Source organism: Pan troglodytes, chromosome 12 (genome assembly GCF_028858775.2).
Source record: "Pan troglodytes isolate AG18354 chromosome 12, NHGRI_mPanTro3-v2.0_pri, whole genome shotgun sequence".
Lineage (NCBI taxonomy): Eukaryota > Metazoa > Chordata > Mammalia > Primates > Hominidae > Pan > Pan troglodytes.
The window spans coordinates 21,568,279-21,593,699 of NC_072410.2; the positions used below are offsets into that span (position 1 = coordinate 21,568,279).

At 44.2% G+C, this 25,421-nt stretch overlaps 1 protein-coding gene across 1 annotated transcript in view; it reads left to right on the forward strand.

The window, feature by feature from the left end:
* The window catches only part of CREG2 (cellular repressor of E1A stimulated genes 2), a 41,690-nt gene extending 18,528 nt beyond the window's left edge, over positions 1–23,162 (forward strand). The window contains exons 3-4 of the mRNA XM_515663.8: positions 13,355–13,468; positions 17,648–23,162. Of these exons, the coding sequence (XP_515663.4) occupies positions 13,355–13,468; positions 17,648–17,795 (262 nt within the window). The 3' untranslated portion in view covers positions 17,796–23,162. The remainder of the gene's footprint in view (positions 1–13,354; positions 13,469–17,647) is intronic.
* Positions 23,163–25,421: the final 2,259 nt, after the last annotated feature.

The following is a 25,421-nucleotide window of genomic DNA, read 5'->3' on the forward strand; positions in this document are numbered from 1 at the left end:
GGCCCACCCCGGCACAGTTCCAACCTCGGACATCACTCTCTTGCCTTGTCTTTATCCTGGTCCCATTGGCCTTTTGGCTCTCAGTCTGTGCAAATAACAGTAACAAAATACCACAGACTGGGTGGCTTAGAAACAACAGAAACTTATTTCCCACAGTTCTGGAGGGTGGAAGGCCAAGGCTGAGGCAGATTTAGTGTCTGGTGAGCACCTGCTCTCTGGTTCAGAGGTGGGATCTTCTCACTGTGCCCTCACTTGGGGCAAGGGGCCAGAGAACTCTCTGGGGCCTCTTTTATTATAAGACACTAATCCCATTCGGGAGGGTTGGAAGCACTTTTGTCTAGCGTGCTTTCCCTGCCCACCACCTTATCTGATTCCTACTCATTTTCTAGGGTTCAGCCTTCATTGACCCTCAGAACTTCATTGACTCTCAGGATTCCATGTTGTAATAGCAGGTGATGAAATCACTAATTGCGTGGCAAGCTGTCTGGTGTCTGTGTCTCCTGCTGGAGTGCAGCTCCCCAGAGGCCAGGACCACGTCTTTCTTGCTGTCTGCAGCCCTCAACAAGTGCAGAGCCTTGAGCACAGTGTGGGGCCATTTATTGGTTGCATATGAGGAATATTCATGGGGGCATTAAGGAAGAGCGTTTTCATTTCCCATTGCTGCTGTAAGAAATTGCCACAGACTTCGTGCTTTAGAACAGCACAGATGTATTCTTTTTTTTTTTCTTTTTTCTTTTCCCTCTTTTTTTTTTTTTGAGACGGAGTCTCACACTGTTGCCCAGGCTGGAGTGCAATGGTGCAATCTCGGCTCACTGCAAGCTCCGCCTCCCGGATTCAAGCAATTCTACTGCCTCAGTCTCCCAAGTAGCTGGGACTACAGGTGCGTGCCACCATGCCTAGCTAATTTTTTGTATTTTTAATAGAGACGGGGTTTCACTATGTTGGCCAGGCTGGTCTCGAACTCCTGACCTCGTGATCTGCTCACCTCAGCCTCCCAAAGTGCTGGGATTATAGGCCTGAGCCACCGTGCCCGGCCACAGATGTATTCTTTTACAGGTCTAGAGGGCAGAAGTCTGAAATGAGTCTCACAAAGCTAAAACCAAGGTGTGGGCTGAGCTGCTTCCTTCTGGAGGCTACAGAGGAGAAGCCGTTTCCTTGCCTTTTCAGCTCCTAGAGGCCGCGTGCATTCCTTGGCGCATGGCCCCTTGTTTACCTCAATCTCAGGGCTTGCTTCTGTCATCCCACCTCCTACTGCTCACTTGAAACTTCTGCCTCCCTCTAGGAGGATCTTCTGTTTATATTGGGCCCACTGGATAATCCAGGATAATCTTTCTCTCTCAGGATCCCTAACTTAATCACATGTGCAAAGTCCCTGTTACCATATGAAGTCACATTCACACATTCCGGGGATTAGGACTTCTTCGGCATCTGGGGATTAGGACATCTTTGGGGGAGCTGTTATTCCATCTACCTCAGGATGGAAGTAACAGTTTAAATGGATGTGCAAATGGAGATAGAAACATGGTGATTTATTCTAATGCATGCTACAGCCCTCTTTGGTATGTTAGAGGTGTCATGATTGCACTTATTTATAATATAAATGTTTTAAATATAGAAATTAAAATGGCTCAAACACATGTGAGATTCAATTGATGAAGATAAATTTTAATGTAATCTCTGCATATCAAAGTTATACATAAATGTGAAAACTCAGAGGAAAGGGGTCATCATACATTGAACCGTCTTGCTAGACAGTTCCTTGACTCTCAAGAGTGGACTGTTCGAACACGCCTGTTGCTCTCCTGTCCAGGAAGTGGGTCCACATCCCCCCTTTTCTGGTGCCGTCTGTTGTGTGTGGCTGGCCAGTGTCTATTGAATCACAACATTTGACACTGGATAAGAGAAAATTCTAACCCAAGATGAGTAAGGAAATGTAATGGACCACTCTTCCAGTTAAACACATACATTTATCCCTTGGTATCCATGGGCAATTGGTTCCAGGAACCCTCCTCCAGCCCCCCACCAAAAGACGCCAAAATCCGTGGATGCTCAAGTCCCTGATACAAAATGGGATATTATGCATATAACCTACGCACATCCTCCTGCGTACTTCAAGTCATCTCTAGATTACTTATAATACCTAGTACAATTTAAGTGCTCTGTAAATAGTTGTTATACTATATTGGTTTTGTATTTGTATTATTATTATTATTATTATTATTATTGAGACAGAGTCTCACTCTGTCGCCCAGGCTGGAATGCAGTCGCGCGATCTCGGCTCACTGCAACTTCCATCTCCTGGGTTCAAGCAATTCTCCTGCCTCATCCTCCCAAGTTGCTGGGATTTCAGGTGCATGCCACCACACCTGGCTAATTTTTGTATTTTTAGTAGAGATGGGGTTTTGTCATTTGACCAGGCTGGTCTTGAACTCCTGACCTCAGGTGATCCGTCTGCCTCAGCCCCCCAAAGTGCTGGGATTACAGGCATGAGCCACTGCACCCGGCCTATTTGTATTATTTTTTTATTTTGTACTGTAGCTTTTTTTTTCCTAAATATTTTCAGTCTGTGGTTGGTTGGATCCACAGATGCAAAAATCCATGGATGCGGAAGGCCAACTGTATGTCCAAGGCTTCTGAACAGTACACATTTCATTCAGAGAAATCAGGGAAGTCATGGATGGGAACATTGAATTGAGGAGTAAAAGAGACATCTACAGCCTGAAAATGGGCAAGCGTCATTCAGAGTCTCAAAAATCAGAGGTTGGGAGGATCTGTGTGGGTAAACACAAATAACTTACATAGTGATTCTGGAACAGCTGTTGAAGAGATGGTTTCTGTGCCCTAAGAGTAGGAAGAAGTGGCCACCTACAGGCAATATTGGTTGGGAAGGATGTCATGTCAAAAGACCATCCTTTTCTTTTATGGTTTTCCTAAGATGATGAATTAGGAAACTATTGTGGATTTCCCTGAAGCATTCGAAGAAACTTGCATGGTCATATTCTCACAGACAAGATGGAATAACGTAAACTGGGGAATAATAACTTGGGCAGATTTATATTTGTTTATTTCTCTTATATCTAATTTCACAATGGATGTGAAACTGTGGATGAATGAACAATTGGGTGAATGACCAAAAGGGTCTACTGGTAGGGCGGGGTTTTATCTGAACTCTATGTAGGAGGTTGCTGCTTCCTTGACCTTTCACAATACCCTGAAAAGTAGGGGGAAGGGTTCTGGAAGCCAGAGGAAGGATTCTGGGGTTGAACTAACTGGAAGCTTGATACAGTGAGAGACACTGAAAAATACATATTTGGGAGACATAGAAATTTGTCAAGAGAAGCCAATGTCATAACCAGGAAAATGGTGCCAAGAAGGATGAACAAAACTGGGAAAAAAAATTAACTAGGACAGTATGAGGCATTATACTGGTATGCTGTAAAATAAAATAAAAACTAAAAGCAAGATATTAATAAAATAGATAAGCTTTTTCTGTGCCCTAAGAATAGGAAGAAGTGACCACCTACAGACAATATTGGTTGGGAAGGATGTCATACCAAAGACCATTCTTTTCTTTGATAGGTTTCCTATGATGATGAATCAGGGAACTATTGTGGATAGCATCCCTAGGAGGATGGAGTAGAGGGTGGTGGAGGTGAGACGCCTCCCCAACCTTGCTCACCTCCTGCTGGAGTTTCACGGGCAGTTCTGGATCCCATAGTTTAACAGGGACATTGACAAGCTGGGATGTCTGAAAGCAGCCAGCCTGGAAAGGAGCAGTCTCAGGAACGACACAGTGCTTTCTGCAGATGCCGGAAAGGCTAGCACCGAATCCTATTTGTTCTAGGGTTACCCTAGGGAACAGGAATAAAACTGGCAGTGGAAGCCACAGGCCTCACCATTTTCCTCTCTGCTGCCATCCTCTTGTTCTTGCCTTCAGCACTGTGTGGAAGGCGTATCCTACACTCCAGCTTCTCCAGCCAGGTTCTCACCACCCACACTCCAGATTTGCTAGCAAAAGCACCACATCCAGAATTTCCATTCCACGCCTCCTACGCTTCTTGCTTGTGCAACCCTCCTGCAACGTGCTTGGACCACATGGAGCTGCCAACCCTTTGCCCCCATCACGATCCTCCCACCCGTCAGCATGTTCTGGCTCCCCTTTCTCTTTGCCCAGGTTAGACTCCATGGTCTATCTTTACGATTGCCCTGAGACCACCTACACCTCCTCTGACCCTCTCGCCTCCTGCCTGGCCATACCCAGCCCCTTTAAGCCCTGCTTCCACCTCCTCTGTTCCTGCACCAAGGTGGCCCAGGTCTGCCCAGGGAAACCATGTGGCCAAACTGAGGCTGCCCCTTTCAATTCATGAAAAGAATCCTCCCATGCATTCTCAGCACGCCTAGAAAAATCCCATTTCATTTCCCCAGTAAGAGCCCTTTTTTAAAGAACAAACCTAAACGTTCCCCTTCATTCTCTCTCAGTTGCAGATGACACCCATACTTATTTGACACAGTACGAAATCACACAAGGCAACTCACTCCTCTCCCTCCACTAAGTCGAAAAATTTACCTGCATTTCCACCAGTGGATCTCAAACAGGGAGCTGAGAGACTCCTCCCCAGGGACACTTGGCAATGTCTGGAGACCTTTTTGGTTGTTACAACTTGGGTTGGGGTGGGGGGTACTGCTGGCATCTAGCAGGTAGAGCCCAGGAATGCTGCTAAATGCTCTATTATGTGAAGGACAGCCCTCCACCTCAAAAAATCATCCAGCCCAAAATGTCAACCGTGCCAAGGTTGAGAAAGCCTGGTCTACACCTACCTTCCTTCTGTTACTATCTGGCTGGATACATCAGGGAGAGACAAAGCCTTGTGACATATCTCAATGGGTTCTATTGGCATTTGGGGTAGGACAGTTCCTTGTGTAAGATCGTCCCATGCATTGCGGGACATTTAGAATTCCTGACCCCTGCCCACCAAGTGCAAGGAGATAGAGCCCCTCAACCCGGTTTCTGTGACAACCAAGATGCTCCCCAGATTTCCAGTTGCCTTTTATGGAGAGGAAACTTCTCCCACTTGAGAACCATTGTACAATGATGGTGATTTTATCATTTGCAGGATTGGGTGGTCCAATCCACTTCCTTTTTTCTTTGTGTGTGTGTGTGTGTGTGTGTGTGTGTGTGTGTGTGTGTGTTTGAGACAGGGTCTCACTCTGTCACCGAGGCTGGAGTGCAGTGGCATGATCATAGCTCACTGCAGCCTCAATCTGCTGGGCTCAAGTGATCCTCCTGCCTCAGCCTCCTGAGTAGCTAGGACTACAGGTGTGCACCACAACGCCCGGCCAATTTTCTCTATATTATAAAAAAATCAAAGGTTAAACAAATATTTTAATGTCATTTGTTCAGTATGTTTATATATAGGTATAATTTCTGAAATCCTCAAAAAACATAATACATCCTTTCCTCCAATATTTTTCTTTACCACTGAACACGAACACATAAAAATAAAACAGACTTCTAAATATGCTATCAAGACATAAAGTGTTTGGGAAGGTTACGTGTATTTTTAGAAAAACGCATCCCTTGTGAAGCTCTTACAAAATTGTAGCCCATAAAAATATGAGTGTAAAAGAAATTGTTGTAGCAAGAGAAGGACTACTTATCTCCGAGAAGGTTAACTATCCAGAAGGCAAGCTTCACGTTTAATTGGAGATCATTTGAGTACAAGAGCACTGCCTTATTGTGTCTTTTATGACTCCTCAGGTGCATGTAATCCACTCCGCTGCATACAAAGTGCTGTGACTGATCATTCTCCCAATTCAGAAGCATTCTGGAATCCCCAATACAATGGCGTCCATGCCTTGGGCATGAAACCCACCCCCTAAGAACAGATATTTGATCCCTTGACTCCCTAGATTGAACTTCACATACCATTTTAGGCCCTGTTATAGGAAAAATAAAAATAAAAAGGTTAAAAGAAGCTCCTGGCTGGATATGCAAGCATTTCACCCAGCAGAGGCCACCTGTTGAGTGCTGGGTGGGGACCAGGCCAGCCTCGATGAGTGAGCACAGTCAGGGTCCGGAGGGCAGACGTCACAGTCCAGGACAGCTCCTGCCACTCTCCACCAGGGTCCTCAGGCAGGAAGGACATACCTCTGGGCTCCCCAGATGGCCACTTTGAGAGCCTGGATCAGGCTTTTCTGGTCCTACCCTTGAGACCTGAATCCTCTTGGTTTACAAGCTGCCCATCCTCACAGGGCATGGGTAGCTGACTCTGAAGTCAGGTGAAAAGGGGAGAAATACCCAAAAGAATGTCCACTGGCCTGAAGGAGAGATGCAATCAGCACAGCCCATGTCCTTCAGCTCCCAGGGTCACCCACACCAGTGAAACACAAATAAAATAAGTAAGCTCGCTCAAGTTGCAGGAGGTAGAGAGCCCAAAGGGACACCCCAGGGTGCTTCTTTATTGCCTTTATGAAAAATAGCTCATTGATCGCTATTAACACATCTAACAGTAGGTGGGCACGCCTCCGCCACAACTAAGAACAGAGACAAACAGAGCTCCAGAAACTCGAAGCCCTGTAATTAGTGAGCAACCTTTCAGTTGAAAGAAATAGAAAAGTAAGCTCATATGGACTTAAAGAATTGCGAAATTTAACAGTTCACTTAACTGAAAAATTCAGAGGAAGGATTTTCTTAGGGGCTAAACAATGTCAACCAAATGAGATTTTTTTTCTCTCTCCCTCTCTCCTGTGGTGTCTGTTTCATTTTAAGGGTGGCTCCTTTGTAACCCAGTGTGGCTGCCCCCCAGGTACGGATCCTCCCCCGTTTATGTCCAACAAAAGTGAGCATCTCTCCAGGTAGACTCCAAAGAAGAGTTAGGGGGGTTTCCACTCTGGAAGTCCTCAGCAAGCAGCTCCTTGAGCTTTCGTGACCAAATTTGCTGTTGTGCCCGTCCCTGAATCCATCACTATAGCCAGGGACTGGAATATGCTGGTTGGCTTAGGCAATCCAGGTTCTCGGGACCTGGGGATGGACTAGGGTTCCTGAAGCTGCGTGTGAGAGGGAAGTGGATGCCTCAACAATAGATGAGATCTGTTACCCAGAGGAGGGGCAACACCTCCTACAGCCCTTGTTTACCAAAGTAGCCTCTCACCAATTGACAGCGTGCATCAGGGTCCCCAGGGTGCTCAGGGCCCTCTTGCCTAGCTGGTGCTGCATTTGCTGGCCATTTCAGGGGTGCAGCTGCCAGTAACCACAGTTGTGTTGCACTCCTGTGACTAAGGGTGGGGCTGCCATCCAACTTCCTTTAGATGCTGTATTAGTTTCGTATTGCTGCTGTAAAAAATTACCACACCTTACTGGCTTAAAGTAACCCAGATTTATCATGTTATTGTCCTGGAGGTCAGAAGTCCAAAAGAGGACTCACCAGATTAACACCAAGGCGTTGGCAGAACTATGTTCCTTTTTGGAAGCCCTGGGGCAGAGTCTGTTTCCTGACCTTTCTCAGCTTCGAGAGGCTGCCTGCAACCCAAGGCTCGTGCCCCTTCTGTATTCAAAGCCAGCCATGGCCAGGCAGGTCTTTCTCAGTCAAATCACTTCAACTCTTTCCACTTAATGATCCTTGTGATTGCCTTGGGCTCAGCCAAATCATCCAGGATGATCTTCCCATCCAAAATCAGCTGATTAGCAACCGACTTCCTCTTTGCCATGTAAGGGAACATATTCACATGTTCCAGAGATTCAGATGTGGACATCTTTGGGGGGCCATTAGCCTGTCTACCACATGTAGAAGGAAGTGATACCAAGTTTAGCTGGGTTTTCCACTGTGTAAACGCAAAGTTTTCTATTTGCCTTTTAAAATATATAATCTCCTTTTTATTTCTATGTAATTACCCACAGTAGAGAAGCAAAAATTCTCCCTATGTAAATGTACTGTGTTATTATTCTATAATGACTTACATCTGAAGGTTAATTTCATTGCTTTCATCACAGAACAATTTAATGAAGAAATTAGCTTTAATAGTGAACAAATAAATTGGGTGCAACTAATGACAGTATCATTCAGACACAAATTCTAAATATTTTTCATATATGTGAATTCAGTTTCTTCTTACAATTTTTACTTCTTTTCTCCTATGCATCTCAGTTATTTTTACAAAGATATAGATTTGGCTTTTGTTACATAGATTACATTCCATCATTCTTTCATCTTAGAAGAAAAATTTACAACTTAACAACCACATTTTTCCAGTATCAAAACTACCACAGATTATAATTTTCCTTCTTTCTTTTTTTTTTCTGAGACTGAGTCTTGCTCTGTCGCCCAGGCTGGAGTGCAGTGGTACAATCTTGGCTCGCTGCAACTTCCGTCTCCCAGGTTCAAGCTATGCTCATGTCTCAGCCTCCTGAGTAGCTGGAATTACAGCTGCCCACCACCACGCCCGGCTAATTTTTGTATTTTTTAGTAGAGACAGGGTTTCACCCATGTTGGCTAGGCTGGTCTCGAATTCCTGATGTCAGGTGATCTGCCGGCCTCGGCCTCCCAAAGTGCTGGGATTACAGGTGTGAGTCACCGCGCCCAGCCCTTTCTTTCTTCTTTTAATGGAGCCACACAGCACGTATTTTTCTTGATAACCAAAATGAATCACTGAAGCAAGTGTCTCAATCAGTTGAGATTTATTAAGGCAACCTCAGTGCATGTCCAGGAACACGCAAGCCACAGGCCGATCTGTGGCTATTTTCCTGAAGAGGTTTTCAGGAGGTTTAGTATTTGTACATTTTCTTAAAGGGGAGAAAGGCATGTAGGAAGAGAGGCAGGTAGGTGGTAAGGCAATGGTTATATCTTTGTGAGACTTTAGTTAGTGCCCAGTAAATCAACATTTTACATAAGATAAGGTGAATGTTTGAAAGAAAAAAAGGGAGTAAAGGAAGAATTTATTATGCAGATGTCTCTGGGTAAGCAGAGGAATGATTGATCTAGTCTTGTCTTTATTCTGCACCTGGGAAGATAAGCTTGCAATTGAATGTCAATTCCATTATCAGCATGGAATCAAACAGACTTTAGTTTCAGGAGCCAGACTTAGATTGCAGACCTAAAGTTGCAGTTGGCATGTCCTTGTTTATGGGAGGCCAGCAAAAAATTCTTATGAATGGTCTCTACTGGCAGTCATTTGGAGACCCCTGAAGACTTTCATCTTTTCCCAGGGAGTCTGGTTGATGCATAATGCTGGTAACAGCGATTTATTTGGAAGAGGGAGTTGCATAACTCAACCTCTAGGCTTAACCTTCCCTTTGGCATAAGGAGTTTGAAGGTCCAGAGATTTTTAAAATTTCTTCAACTGTTTTTGTTACTGTAGGTAGCTAGTCAGACATGAGCAGGCCAGGAGAGGGCCCAATCCCACCCCCACCAGGAATGTCGGGTGACTATCAGGTGGTGGTCAGGTGGTTGTTAACTGTCTCTCTAAAAAAATAATTGGTCACACCCAGTGCCACGGAAAGGTAGTCTCCCAATAGATAGAAAAAACCTGAAGTTGGTGATCAGCGACTTCCTACTAATATCTCTGGAGCTGGGTAAGTGAGCTCACACGTGTGCACCAAGACGCAAAATGGCAGAGTTTAACTGGTATGTGACCTTATACGAAGACTTGACTGGTAAAGGAAGAACGTCTCAAGTGAGCGTGTGTACAAGTCCCATAAATGCACTGTGCATGCTCACCTCCAAGAGCTGGCAGGCCACTGCACATGCAGACAGCCCACCCCAAGGGAAGAATCAGAGAGAAGGGATGCAAGGCCCCAGAAGTGTGCCAACATATAAAACCCTAGGTCAAAGGTCAGTGTGCCAATATATAAAACCCTAGGTCAAAGGTCAAACCATGCACTTGATCTCTCAAGTTGCCCGCTTGGCCCCCTCTTCCAAGTGTACTTTACTTCCTTTCATTCCTGCCCTAAAACTTTTTAATAAACTCTCACTCCTGCTCTAAAACTTGCCTCAGTTCTCACTCTGCCTTATGCCCCCCTCAGCTGAATTCTTTCTTCTGAGGAGGCAAGAATTGAGGTTGCTACAGATCCGTACAGATTCACTGCCTGTAACAGTTTTACTTATATCTTTGTCATGGACACCTATAGCTCTATCTCATCTATTTCAAAGGCTGTATGTTATAGTATTGATAAAACTTAATTTATTTGTATTTCCCCACTGCTAAGCTTTTTGGTTACTTCCAATTTTTGCCATCATAAACAATTCTATGCAACAGGCTCTTTTTTTTCCCATGTGGTAGTATTTTTTTACCCCCAAGGCAAGCTTTTGAGAAAATGTCCCAGCATGATATTTAAAAGTTTATAATCAGATATTGGGATAAAGAATCCATAAACCTTGGGGACTGATTGGATCTGGGAGATAGAGGAGAGGTGGAGTCTGGGATATACCCAGATATAAGGGACCAGATGGGGCTGGGCACGGTGGCTCACACCTGTAATCCCAGCACTTTGGGAGGCCAAGGCAGGTGGATCACTTGAAGTCAGAAGTTTGAGACCAGCCTGGCCAACATGGTGAAACCACACCTCCATTAAAAATACAAAACTTAGCCGGGCATGGTGGTGTGCGCCTATAATCCCAGCTATTTGGGAAACAGGCAGGAGAATCGCTTGAACCCGGGAGGCAGAAGTTGCAGTGAGCTGAGATCGCACCACTGCACTCCAGCCTGGGAGACAGAGTGAGACTCTGACCAGATGACAGGTAGCCTAGCTTTTTTTTTTTTTTTTTTTGAGACGGAGTCTTGCTCTGTCGCCCAGGCTGGAGTGCAGTGGTGCAATCTTGGCTCACTGCAAGCTCCGCCTCCCAGGATCACGCCATTCTCCCGCCTCAGCCTCCCAAGTAGCTGGGAGGTAGCCTAGCTTTCTACTTGAGACCAGAGGACCTCAGGTAGGGTGCTACAGGCCTGGCTGCACCCCTGTGAGCTCCATGGCCCTGGACAACTTAACCCCTCTGAGTTTCACTTTTCTTACTTCTCAACAGGGGTTAATAATAAAACCTCCTAGGGTTGTCATGAAGATCAAACAAAATGAGGTGATATACAAATGTCCTTGGTATAAAAATTGCAGCAGATGATGGAATACACATCAAAACCATTTAGAAATACTGAAAACACTATGTGAATGTAAGTGACTAATATTATCATTGTGCTGCCTCATCCTTGAACCATCTTCCCAAACACTTATGGACACAGCTTGCAACAGCATAAGGCACAAGCTGTGGCCAAGAAGAGCTTTCTCTTGTGGATTTACATGAAGCCAGTCTCTGAACGACATTTGGAGAATCAGATTCTCTTGTTTATGCTTCTTCCAGAAATAGGCACCCTGACATGATTAGTAGGAGGTGAGAGCTTTAAGTTCCCTTCCCCACAGGCCAGGCACGGTGGCTCACGCCTGTCATCCCAGCACTTTGGGAGGCTGAGGCGGGTGGGTTACCTGAGGTCAGGAGTTCAAGACCAGCCTGACCAACACAGTGAAACCCCATCTCTATTAAAAATACAAAAATTGGGCTGAGCACAGTGGCTCACGCCTGTAATCCCAGCACTTTGGGAGGCTGAGGTGGGCGAATCACAGGGTCAGGAGTTTGAGACCAGCTTGGCCAATATGGTGAAACCCCGTCTCTACTAAAAATACAAAAATTAGCCGGGCGTGTGGTGCATGCCTGTAGTCCCCACTACTCAGGAGATTGGGGCAGGAGAATTGCTTGAACCCGGGAGGCGGAGGTTGCAGTGAGCCAAGATTACGCCATTGCACTCCAGCCTGGGTGACAGAGTGAGACTCCATCTCAAAAAAAAAAGAAGAAAAAGTTCCCTTCCCCACATCGTCACTGCCAGGTGACCTTTACAGTGGAAACAAGTCTTAGGATAATTCTGTCACCACAGAAACATTTCTTAGCAAGCAGTCACAAATATGATCACACTACTGTTCTTATTATTTCTAATGTGCTTTTTGCTGATTAAGGAACCCTCCAGTGCAGGTTCTGACGGCAATATTTGAAAGCCCTTATTCCAGTCACTGCTGGATCCAGACAGAAGCGTTGTACTACTCCAGGGATGCCATTCGTATTACACACACATCCAACACCTGCCAAAATTTTCTTGTGTCCATTTGATGTGTTTTGTTTCTGCAGTTAAAAAAAAGAAAGAAAACCCACCTAACATGAGATCTACCCTGTTAGTAAATTTTTATGTGCACAATATTATTTTGTGAACTCTTATGTTGTATAGCAGATCTCTAGAACATATTCACAACAGAACTGAAACATTGTTCCCTCTGAATAATAACTCCCCATTTTGATAGGAATGGGAGGCAGGAGGGCAGGGTCCCTGGCAAGGGCTCCACCCTCAAGCCTGGACCGGCAGCCCTAAATGAGAACAGGCATTCCTGTTTTTGAGCCAGAATGTTGATTTTTGGCGTGCCCTGCCCCCACATCCTGGGCCCATATAAACCCCAGACCGCAGCTGGCAGAGGGAAAAGCAGCTGGACTTCGAGAGGCGAAGAAGCAACTGAGAGTCGGAGAGGATGGATAGATGCAGCTTAACTTCAGACGGCATGACTTTGGAGAGGAGCCTGGCTGGAGATGGCCAGGCCTCAGGGAAAGATCACCTTCCTGCACCAGCCCCTTTCCAGCTCTTCTGCTGAGAGCCACTCCCACTGCTTCATAAAACCTCTGCACTCACCAGCCTTTAAGTCTGTATGACCTGATTCTTCCTGGATGCCAGACAAGAACCTGCGTACCAAGAGGGCAGGGTGTACATCACCCTGACTCGCCACTGAGCTGATTAACACTTAGCCATCACTGACGGCAACCACTAAAAGAGCATTGTTTGTAATACATGCCCTCTGGGACTCCAGAGTTTGTGGGCAACTTGGTACAGGGTTCATTCCTGCCTAAAAAGGCACTCACCCCAGCTCCTGAACGTGCTCACCTGTGTACTCCCCCTCCTGCAAGCAAAACAAGCACTCCCACCCCCCGAACCCCACCCTACCCCACTGTCACAAGTCCCTCGAGGGGGTCAGGGAACTTTCCCGTCTCAATTTCCTCCACCCTCAAATGTGCACTTTTGCCTAGGGTGCTTCAGATGTTATCTCACTGCCCCAGAATGCAGACTGATATCTAACCTACACAAGCACACCTATTGCAAGGCCTGAGTATTTTAAAGTAACTATCCGTAACATAACCTGAATGATATAACCAGGAATATCCATAACCTGAATGATATAACCAGGAATGTGACTACTATTTTTAAGTTTATAAAATCGTTAGAATTGCCGGCTGATGTTCTGTCCTTGTTCTGATATACGAAAAATGTTTTTCACATGCAGAAAAAACATCGTTGATCCGGAAGATCCCCGATGTGTCCGGTTAACACTCACTGGCCAGATGATCGCAGTGTCTCCAGAAGAAGTAGAATTTGCCAAGCAAGCCATGTTTTCAAGGTGTGTAAATGCTTTAAAATTTATATGCCCAGAAATACACAATACTAATAAGCAGAGGTCAGGCTGTGCCATTTGATGCCTCTGATGCAATAAGTGATTGGTCTCCACTGCCCTTCGGTGGGAATAGGGCCAAGCTCAGCCTGGCTATGGAGATCACTAGCAGTGGCAGCAGAAGCCGGGTGAATGCCTCTGGAGAGCACTGCACTGAGCTACTCCAGGTACAATTCCTACCTACTCCCAACCTTTGACAATGCCCTGCCTTGCCGTGAAAATAGCTGAGCCTTCCTCGTCAACACAACATTTTCAAGCATCCACTTGAAACAAAGCCCACTGCCGGCTGGGGATGCCAGCGCAGCGTTTCTCGGTGTGGTGCTCTCGCTCTTACATCAGTAGGCTGCGGACTTAGACGCAGCTTTATGGGCCCAACCCCAACCTACTTACTGAATCAAACTCTCCGGAAATGAGGCTCAGGAATCTGTATTGTAAAAGGCATGCTCCAGGAAATTGATGTGCATGCTAAAGTTTGAGAACTACTGCTGTAGGGGTCCACACAAGTGACAGGGGGGCCCAGCCTGGAGTCAGAGCTTGTGCAAGCAGAGGACCGCGCATGCACGCGGGGGTGGCCTTTCCACAGGTGTCCATGCAGGGACCGCCGGAAGTGCAGGCTCGGAGCTGGGGTGCGGGCTGGTGCAGCAATGGAAACAGGCTAGAAGGCATTGGTCTGCAGTAGAGGGAGAGTAACACGAAGGCAAGTGTTGAGCTGGAGGGGCGATCCACAACCCCATGGGAAGAAGATCCTGCACGCAGTGATGCAGTGAATAAGCAAGCCTTGTAAGGACACAGAAAAGGGCTAAAGGCACAATCGGAGAAAACTAGAATGATTGGGATTGGATATGTTCACATGAGCTCATGGCTTTCAATACCTAAAGAAACAGATGTCAGTGTGCGTGTGTGTGTGCGCACAAACGTTTTTATTTTTTATTTTTATTTTTTATTGCTAGCTTTTAAACTCAACTCTAGTTCTTAAGTTCTTCTCCTCTCACATGTTATTATAAGCAATGAGAAGAGGCCAAAATCTTCCCTAGATCAGTGGGTTCATTAGGTTCATTTCCTATTTTCTTTTTTTATTTTTATTTTAAGTTCTGGGATACGTGTGCAGAACATGCAGGTTTGTTACATAGGTATACATGTGCCATGGTGGTTTGCTGCACCCATCATCTAGGTTTTAAGGTCCCCCATACATTAGGTATTTGTCCTAATGCTTTCCATCCTCTTGCCTCCACCCCCCGACAGGCCCCGGGTGTGTGATGTTCCCCTCCCTGTGTCCATGTGTTCTCATTGTTCAACTCCCACTTATGAGTGAGAACATGCAGTGTTTGGTTTTTTTGCTCTGGTGTTAGTTTGCTGAGGATGATGGCTTCCAGCTTCATCCATGTTCCTGCAAAGGACATGAACTCATCCTTTTCTATGGCTGCATAGTATTCCATGGTGTATATGTGCCACATTTTCTTTATCCAGTCTATTATTGATGGGCATTTGGATTGGTTCTAAGTCTTTGCTATTGTAAATAGTGCTGCAATAAACATACGTGTGCATGTATCTTTATAACAGAATGATTTATAATCCTTTGGGTATATGCCCAGTAATGGGATGGCTGGGTCAAATGATATTTCTGGTTCTAGATCCTTGAGGAATCGCCACATTGTCTTCCACAATGGTTGAAGTAATTTACATTCCCACCAACTGTGTAAAAGCATTCTATTTCTCCACAGCCTCGCCAGCATCTGTTGCTTCCTGACTTTTTAATGATTGCCATTCTAACTGCCATGAGATGGTATCCATTGTGGTTTTGATTTGCATTTCTCTAATGACCAGTGATGATGAGCTTTGTTTCATATATTTGTTGGCCGCATAAATGTCTTCTTTTGCTTCATGACTAAAACACCAAAAGCAATTGCAACAAAAGCCAAAATTGATAAATGGGATCTAATTAAACTAAAGAGCTTCTGCACAGCAAAAGAAGCTATCATCAGAGAGCAAACGGGCAACCTACAGAACGGGTGAAAATTTTTTCAATCGACCCATCTGACAAAGGTCTAATATCCAAAATCTACAAGGAACTTAAACAAATTTACAAGAAAAAAACGAACAACCCCATCAAAAAGTGGGTGAAAGATGTGAACATTTCCTATTTTCTGCCTAACTACAGACAACAGCATTGCCAAGTTTGCCTACCACTACATAATGTAGATCCCTTTACCTCCAGCTTTCAGTAGCTTTTTCTGCTTTTATTTTTAATTTTAGAGACAAGGATTTTTTCTTTTGTGCAGGCTGGAGTGCAGTGGCGTAATCATATTTCACTGCAGCCTTCAACTCCTGGGCTCAAGGGATCTTCTTGCCTCAGCCTCCTGAGTAGCTAGGACTACCCACAGGCACCACCTTTTTTGGAGACAGTCCAGGTCTGTTGCCCAGGCTGGAGTGCAGTGGCATGATCTCGGCTCACTGCAACCTCTGCCTCCTGGGTTCAAGTGAGTCTTGTGCCTCAGACTTCCGAGTAGCTGGGATTACAGGTGTGCACCACCACGCCTGGCTAATTTTTGTATTTTTAGTAGAGACAGGGTTTTGCCATGTTGTCCAGGCTGGTCTCGAACTCGTGGCCTCATGTGATCCTCCCGCCTCAGTCTCTCAAAGTGCTGGGATGACAGGCGTGAACCACTACGCCCAGCCAGGCACTACCTTTTTATAAGCCCTCACTGTCAGTCTCCTCGGGGTCCTCCCAGCTTCCACCCAGTGCCTGGGCTCAGAGCCAGTGCCCCATGGATTAGGGTTTGTTGCACCAGCACCGCTTCCAGGTATCAAACTTTGTTCCAGTTATCAGTACAAAAGTAGGTTTCTTAAAACAACAATCATGTTATTATCTTGGCTGCATAATATTTGGGGTGTTATGGCATCAGATCAGCAACTTTTGTTCAAATGGATTAAGAAAATAAAATAGTTTTGGATACTGTACTTGCAATTTTCCTGTATGTTTATTATTGTTTCAAAATAAATTATTCTTTAAAAAGATGATTGACTGAGTGTGGTAGCACACACCTATAATTCCAGCACTTTGGAAGGCTGAGGCAGAAGGATTGCTTGAGGCCAGGAGTTCAAGACTAGCCCGGGCAACATAGTGAGACTGCATCTCTACAAAAAAAAAAAAATGTTTTTTAATTAGCCAGGCATGGTGGCACGCTACTCATGAGGCTGAGGCAGGAGGATCGCTTGAGCCCAGGAGATCGAGGCTGCAGTGAGCTATGATCCCGCCATGGCACTCCAGCCAGGGCAACAGAGCAAGATTCCATCTCTAAAAAAAAAAGTTTTAATAAATAAACATCATCAACCTATTATTGCATTTGCTTTGTAAGAAATGTTTTTCCCAGTTTGGACTTGGTCTTTGAATTATGTTTATGACATTTTTTAGATATAAAGGAAATTTTTATGAAGTTAAAAAAAAGAAGTAAGCCACAGCCCCTGCCCTCAATGATACTGCAGCGTGTTTAGGGGTATGTGTCGGGGAGAGGCAAGTCAGTCAACAGCACAAGACTGGATGTGACGTTGCCTGTCAACTCTAGCTGGCTCTCACCTGCCTCAGTAGCTCTCAGCCTGCTGCACGACTGGAAATCTTCCCATGAACGAACTGGTTTCACAAGCTCACCATTTTGTTAACATTTCATATAGAGATGCATAAAGCCTTTCTTTATGTTTCCAAAGAATGGTAACCAGCCTCCACTGAGCACTTACTCTCTGCAGGTGTTTTCTGTGTGGTTCATTGCCTGCTTCCCCACACAGCCCTATGAAGAGCCACATCAGCATCACTCCACGTGACAGGTAATGAGACAGAGGCTTGTGAGTGCCAACAGCCCACTGGCGTCACAGCTCATCAGCAGTTGAACTGAGATTCACACCAAGGAGCCTGGCCCACGTCTTGAGCCTCTAGCCACATGGGGTAAGGTCTACAGTCCCTGGCTTCCTACGGTGGTCCCAGGCACTGACACTCAGCTCCCTGGTTCTGCCTCTGGCTGATGTGAGCAGCTGTCAGCCCAAATGAGGCCTGGACTCTGGAGGTCCTATGACTTGGCCCAGGGTGCACCTCTCTGATAAGAGCAGCTTTACTGTGGTCTCTCTTTATTCCTGCAGGCACCCAGGGATGAGGAAGTGGCCTCGTCAATATGAATGGTTCTTTATGAAGATGAGGATAGAACATATCTGGCTTCAGAAATGGTATGGAGGCGCATCCAATATTTCAAGGGAGGAATATTTCAAAGCAGTTCCCAGAAAGGCCTGATGGAGTGAGAAGAAAGTCCTTGGTGTTTGCACTTAAATGAAAACCTTTTCAGTGATGCAGACAGCTATTGACCACTGTCTCTTTGTTGAAGGGTTCATAGCAGCCCTGCCATCCCTGCAGCAGAATGAGAGAGGGTGAACAGGGAACTCTATGCTAGATTTGAGATTAAAGTGGTCATTTGCAGATCTCCAACTCACACAGATACTTCACGTAGATAGTCTTTATTCCATTGTATTCAATCCAGACTCACCGATTCAGAAATCATATAATAGCTGGTGGTCAAAATGACATGTTGAGATCATTGTTGTTTCATTGTTTAAGAAAAAAAAATGCCTGTACCTACAATGTGATTGCTTTGTATTGTGAGAGTATCTTTGTTGCTTGCTCTGCCAAATGCAGTCTTGGTTCTAAGCTCACTGTGACCACGAAGCAGCTGACTGTGCATCATGCAGCCACAATATTGTTTTTAGGGTGAGGGTGGAGGACTGTGTGTCCGTGGATTACTCCTCCTGCTGGTGGGTTGCAGATGCACTATTAGGTCATACTGGCTAGAATGCAGCTTTTCTCCCACCATAACATGAAAACAGTGTAAGAACATAGGGTGCTTTGTGCATAGCCCTTCTCTATGTAAGCAGCCATGGCAGTCATTAAAGAGAAAGGAGTAGCTTTGACATTAAGCTCCCCAGATCCCTGCTGCTCATACTTCTGGCAAGGGTTCCCCTCTCTCATGCATGAACAGGGGCATCCAAAATAAGAAGCTCTCCATTCTGTGGTGGGGAAAGCGGAGAGGGGAGTGGGTGAAGCTGGGAAAGTAAAGGCAGCACGTTACAGAAGGAAGAAAGGAAGCCAGTAACTGAGGGCCCACTGCCTGCCTGGCCCTGGGCCAGGCCCTCAACAGAAGCCATCTCATTTAAGCCCTGCAACCAATGAGATGCACGTCATCATTGGCTCTTACAGACAAGAAAACTAGACTCAGAGGGGCTGAGTCCACATCCCCGACAGCTCACTGCAGACACAGGTGGAGTGGTTCCTACAAGACATCCAGTTTTAACAACAAAAGAGTTATTGAAATGCATGGGTAGAAATTGAACCAGGAAAATCAGTAAAGTGATTGTAAAAAAGAAGGACTAGCTTGCCTGGAGATGATGTTTCTTGCTTTTGGAAAAAAAAAAAAAAGTCTCTGAAATTTGATTCTTACTACAGATTTAAAACTTTCTACATATTATATGTAGGAGCTCCTAGTGTTTTTGAGAAATTAGACTGTACCTGTGTACACTTCTAAGGTCTACATGGACCTATGTATATATATCTAAGACCTCTGATCATTAAAACCTGTAAAGGGTTGAGCTGTCCCAAGTTTTCTGTCTTTCTGTAATGGCTACAAACTTTCTTTGGTAGGTTAGGGAGGTTGTATAACATAAAAAACACATCACTATATGTAGGAAATATACATTTTTCAAGTAAATAAAAGTGTTATTAATGATTATGAACTTTTGCTTAACAAAATAACATACGATGAGAGCTTGAGTTGTCAAAATATATTTTAATTATCTATTGCTAAAAACATAGTAAGATGCAGAGAATTCTTTATTTGTCATAAGCCAGTCCTCAAAAGAGTTCCTAACAGTGGTGATTTCTAATATATAAGAATAAGGTACTTCTGAGGGAATTTTATATTTTCAGAGTTTAAAATTATTGCTACTCCCAATTTAGAAAAATGGGGAGAAAGCTGGAAGAACAAATGACATGCTCAAATGTATTGCATAAGTCAACCTCACACCTTAATACTGGGAGCTTCTCTGCCTCCTGATCCTGTCTTGCAGATAAGGTCCCCTGGCTAGGTTTGCGTTTATAGTCAGGTTCCATTTAGCTCATTAAAGGTCACTGCTGCTTCAAAGGACTTTGCCCAGTGGATGCCATTTATAACCACTGATGAATGTTATCAGCTATTTATCCAAATTACAGGAAATGAAACCTGAAAAGGTTGGGTAAGAATAGTGTTGAAAATTCATAGTTTTAAGTTTGATGGTCTCCATTCAGGCAAGTGTGTTTCAGCAAATCTCTAGAAATTTACATTGATTAAAATGTTAGAGGCTGTTCTGGAAGTTCTAGACATGGCAATAAGCCAAGAAAAAGAGATTAAATGCATACAGATCGAAAGAAAAAAAAAGTACCCCTATTTAGAGATGAGAGGATTGCCTACATAGAAATTCCAAATAATCTATTTTTTTAAAAAAAAACTCTGGAACTAGTAAGTGAGTGCAGCAAGGTCTCAGGACAAAAGATCAGCATACAAAAGTCAATTGCATTTCTCTATGCTAACGATGAACATGTGGGGAAAAATACTAAAAACACAATACCATTTGCAATCACTCCAAAGTGAAATACTTCCGTATAAACAAAACTTACACAGGACCTATGTAGTGAAAATTTTTAAATGCTAAGAAAAGAAATTAATGACCTAAACAAAGAGAGAGAGATACCATCTTCTTGGATTGGAAGATACAAACAGTAAAGATATCAGTTCTCCCCATCTCCATCTCTAGGTTTAATGCAATTCCTATCAAAATCTCAACAAGGATTTTGTAGACCTAGACAAGCTTATTTTAAAAGTTACATGGAAAGGCACAGGCATTGAAATAGCTAAAACAATCTTGTAAAAGCAGAATAAGGTAGGAGAAATCATTCTATTTAATATAGAGTTATGATGTAGCTACAGTATTCAAGAAGTGTGGTATTTGGTGGAGGCATAGAAATACATTGATGGAACAGAATAGGGAATCTAGAAATAGGCCCACACAAATATGCTCAACTGATTTTCTTTTACAAAAGTACAAAACTAATTCAACAGAGGATAGCCTTTTCAATAAGTGTGGAGTAAGTGGATATCCACAGGAAAATAAAATGAACCTTGGACTAAACTATACCTTATGCAAAAATTAACTCAGATCATATCTGTAAACATAAAATGTAAAACTATAAAACTATAGGATATAGAAAATCTTTTGGAACTAGGGCTAAGCAAAGGGTTGTTAGACTTGATACCAAAAGCACAATTCATAAAAGAAAATTTGATAAATTAAACTTCATCAGAATTTAAAACATTTGTTCTGCAAAATACCATGTTAAAAGGCCGAGAAGACAGGCCACATACTGAGAGAAAATATTTCCACACCACATATCCAACAAAGGATTAGTATCTAGAATATATAAAGAACTGTCAAAACTCAACAGTTAAAAAATTCTAATTAGAAAATTGAGCACATGAACAGACATTTCACTGCAGAGGATATAAAAATGGCAAATAAGCGCATGAAAAGGCATGAAAAGACAGTCAACAGCACTAGTCACTAGGGGAACTGCAAACTAATACTACAATGAGATATCACTACATAGCTACCAAAATTGCTAAAATAAAAAATAATGATAACACCAAACGCTGACAAGGATGCAGATAAACCGGGTCAGTCATACACTAGTGGTGGGAATATAAAATGGAACAGCCACTCCGCAAAACCATTTGCCAGTTTCTCATAAAACTAAACATACAACTGCCATACTGACCCTCAATTGCTCCTGGGCATTTATACCAGAGAAATGAAAAGAGGTTCACACAAAAACTTGTGCATGAATGTTCATATCAGTTTTATCCATAATGTTCAAAAACTTGGAGAAATCAGATGGCCTTTAATGGGTGGCTGGTGAAACAGTGGGTGGTGCCTCTATGCCTGGAATACTACTCAGCAATAAAAAAGAACTAATTACTGACATGGGCGACTACTGGGATGAATTCCAGAGAATTGTGCTGAGTGAGCAAAGCCAATCATTAAAGTTTGCACACTGTATGATTCCATTTACATAACATTTTGAAATGCAAAATTATAGGAATGGAGAATAGATTAGGGGTTGCCAGGGAGGAGTGGGGAGAACAAGAGAGTTGGGCGTAACTGTAAAAGGATAGCACAAGAGATCCTTGTGGTGATGGACATATTCAGTATCTTGACCAAATCAATGTGAAAATCCTGGTTGGGATATTGTACTATAGTTTAGCAAGATGTGCCATTGGGGAAAACTGGGTAAAAAGAACACAGGATCTCTGTATTATTTCTTACAACTGCATGTGAATCTACAGTTATCTACAACTATCTCAGAATCTACAATTATCTCTGAGTAAAAAGCTTAACATAAACAAGATTTAGGGCTTAGCTTAATAAAGCATTTATACTCTCTCTCTCTTATTAGTCCCTAATAAAATGAGGAACTGAGCTATAAGCCAAAACCTAGTACAAAGAGACAGCATTTCATTTGTTAACCGTTAATATATCCATTTGCAGAAGAGGTGTAAAATTCTTTAAAATTTTCCTAAATATGTTCAATTTAATGTTAAATACAAATTAATAAGAATTCAACAAATCTGCTGTATAGATTTTAAGTGGGTCACTTAGGAGGAGAGGACATCTTCAAATTTCTGATATAAACACGTTGAGTAAGCTATAGGTGTATATAAGTATCCAAGTGTGTATATAATGATTCTCCACTGATTTTATAGAGAAGAACTATATTTCCAGCAATCTTCCCCTAAATATTGTGGGAAATAATTCTGTTTTAGTGAATAAGCTAATTAAAGTCTATCCAGACCACCATGTTTTTATTTACAGTGACTATATATATCCATGATTTTGACATAGAGTATAATTCTGATGTTACTTATTTCAATATGCCTTGTATATATTAGCTGTTTATAAGAGAGTCGCTTTTTGGTTGAAAAGTATTTCTAGGCTGAGCAAGGTAGCTCATGCCTGTAATCCAAACATTTTGGGAGGCCAAGGCAGGAGGATCACTTGAGGTCAGGAGTTCAAGACCAGCCTGGGCAACATAGTGAGACCTCATCTCTACAAAAAATGGTTATTAAAAAAAAAAAGCCCAGCATGGTGGTGCACACCTGTAGTTCTAGCTACTCAAGAGGCTGAGGTGGGAGGATTGCTTTGAGGCCAGGAGTTTGACACTGCAGTGAGCTGTGATCATGCCACCACACTTGAGTGATAGAGTGAGACTTTGTCTCTTAAAAAAAAAAAAAAGGTATTTCTACAATTTTTCCAAAAAGTCTGTATTTATTTAAATAATTGAACTATCAAATACTGTTCTGAAAATAAAACCTCTCTAGGATAATTTATTGATGCTTATTTGATTGCTATAACAGAAAGTTAATTATTGTACAATTTGAATTGTAATGATGTGATTATTTGTCTGTGCCATGTAATGCATGTAAAATGTGAAATCTGTTTTCAAAACTAGATCTATTTAACCAAAGACTATTTCATTCCTGATATGATTTGTGTGCTTGATTAAATGAATTTATGATATTGATATATAGTCCTTTCATGTCATACTACAAATTACCATTACTAGAAGTTCTAAGAAAATAGACACGACTGCAGAGAATCAGCAGTTAATTTTCCAATAGAAAAGAAAGAATTAGGCCAGGTGCGGTAGCTCACGCCTGTAATCCCAGCACTTTGGGAGGCTGAGGCAGGTGGATCACCTGAGATCTGGAGTTGGAGACCAGCCTGGCCAACATGGTGAAACCCCGTCTCTACTAAAAATACAAAAATTAGCTGGGGCTGGTGGTGGGTACCTGTAATCCCAGCTACTCAGAAGGCTGAGGCAGGAGAATCGGTTCAACTTGGGAGGCAGAGGTTGCAGTGAGCCGAGACTGTGCCATTGCACTCCAGCCTGGGTGACAAGAGCGAAACTCAGTCTCAAAAAAAGAAAAAAAAGAAAAAGAAAAGAAAGAATTAGCCAGGTTACTTTTGTTGATTTCTTAAGGCTCTGAGTAAAATGCACCTAATTTGCAGACTCAAAAATGCCAATGTAGCCACACTTTGGTATTCCCACTCTTGAAAATATTTGCCATTTTCAACATAGTTGTTATTCCTGGAGTTCAGGGCTAGGAAAAAGCCCCATCCCACAGATGAACAAACATGCACAAGGGGTCACACATACAAAGTGTGACAAAAAATGATGTGTGCCCACGAGGTCAACCCTGTGTGACTGTAGCTTCCACAGACCACCTGCCAACACCCTGGCTTCTCCAGGATATTCTTGTCCTCCACTTAGGGTGACAAACTGGCCTGGTTCACCTAGGAATGGGGAGGTTCCTGGAACGTGGGGCTCTCAGTGGTAAAGTCAGGAAAATACTAGCATACTGAAAGAGGTTGGTACCCCTCCCTTGACGCCACCTCTCAGTCTCCCACATCCTGGGCCACCCCCTGGAGCAGGCCATCTCCAGGGTGACCCACTTCTGACCATGCACTCAGACATCTCCACCCATACTTCTGTCCTTCCAGCCTTTCTCCCCTGCCGCCAGAGCACTTGCTCAGGAAGGTGACCGACAACAGGATGGGATTGCAGTGGAGAACACAGTCATGCCCTGCACTCAAGATACGAATGGTTTCTAAACAGTAAGTAAACAAGCACGCTTGGACCTCGGGTCATCATTATGTAGATTCAGTGCCCCATCCCTTCAGCCAGCAGTCTCAGCATCCCCACTGTTTTCATCAGAACCACGTGGCAAACTCCAGCCTGGATAAATTAAGCATTCATCTCTGCAGCTGAATAACATTCACAAGGATTGCTTTGGCCTTAAATCCAAGGGCTGCCATCCCTGACTAGGCCCTCCCTGTAGCAGGGCTTTCCCTGCAGCTGTCTCCCACCCTCTCCTATATGCTCCCGGGGAAATGGGCTCTCTCCAGTGAGCACTCCCTCAACTCCCTGGAGAATTCCTCCACGGGCTGCAGCCCCTTCCTCCTCCTGCCTGCCCTGCTGGATGGTTTCCCAGGGCAGGGTTCCCCGGCCTGGATGTGGGCAGGAGCGGGTCCAGACTCATCCCAGGTAGAGACAGTTGTGATGGAAGAAGGGGAAACAAGGGGGGCATTTAAGGTGTTTTCTTTTCCTTTTTTTTTTTTTTTTTTTTTTTTTGAGACAGAGTCTTGCTCTGTCGCCCAGGCTGGAGTGCAGTGGTGCGATCTCAGCTCACTGCAAGCTCCGCCTCCCGGGTTCACGCCATTTTCCTGCCTCAGCCTCCCGAGTAGCTGGGACTACAGGTGCCCGCCACCACGCTCGGCTAATTTTTTGTATTTTTAGTAGAAACAGGGTTTCACCGTGTTAGCCATGATGGTCTCAATCTCCTGACCTCGTGATCCACCCGCCTCGGCCTCCCAAAGTGCTGGGATTACAGGCGTGAGCCACCGCGCCCGGCCTTTTGAGACAGAGTCTTGCTCTGTCACCCAGGCTGGAGTGCAATGGCGTCATCTTGGCTCACTGCAACCTCTGCCTCCCGGGTTCTAAGCAATTCTGCCTTAGCCTCCGAGTAGCTGGGATAACAGTTGCGCACAACCACACCCGGCTAATTTTATATTCTTAGTAGAGACGGGGTTTCACCATGTTGGCCAGGCTGGTCTCGAACTCCTGACCTCAGGTGATACACCCGCCTCGGCCTCCCAAAGTGCGGGGGTTACAGGCGTGAGCCACTGTGCCCAGCCGTTTAGGGTGTTTTCTAAGAGCGGATAGAGTGGGAAGGAAGGTAGTGCAGGCAGCAGGCGGCTGTGACAGCTGCAGCGGGGGACC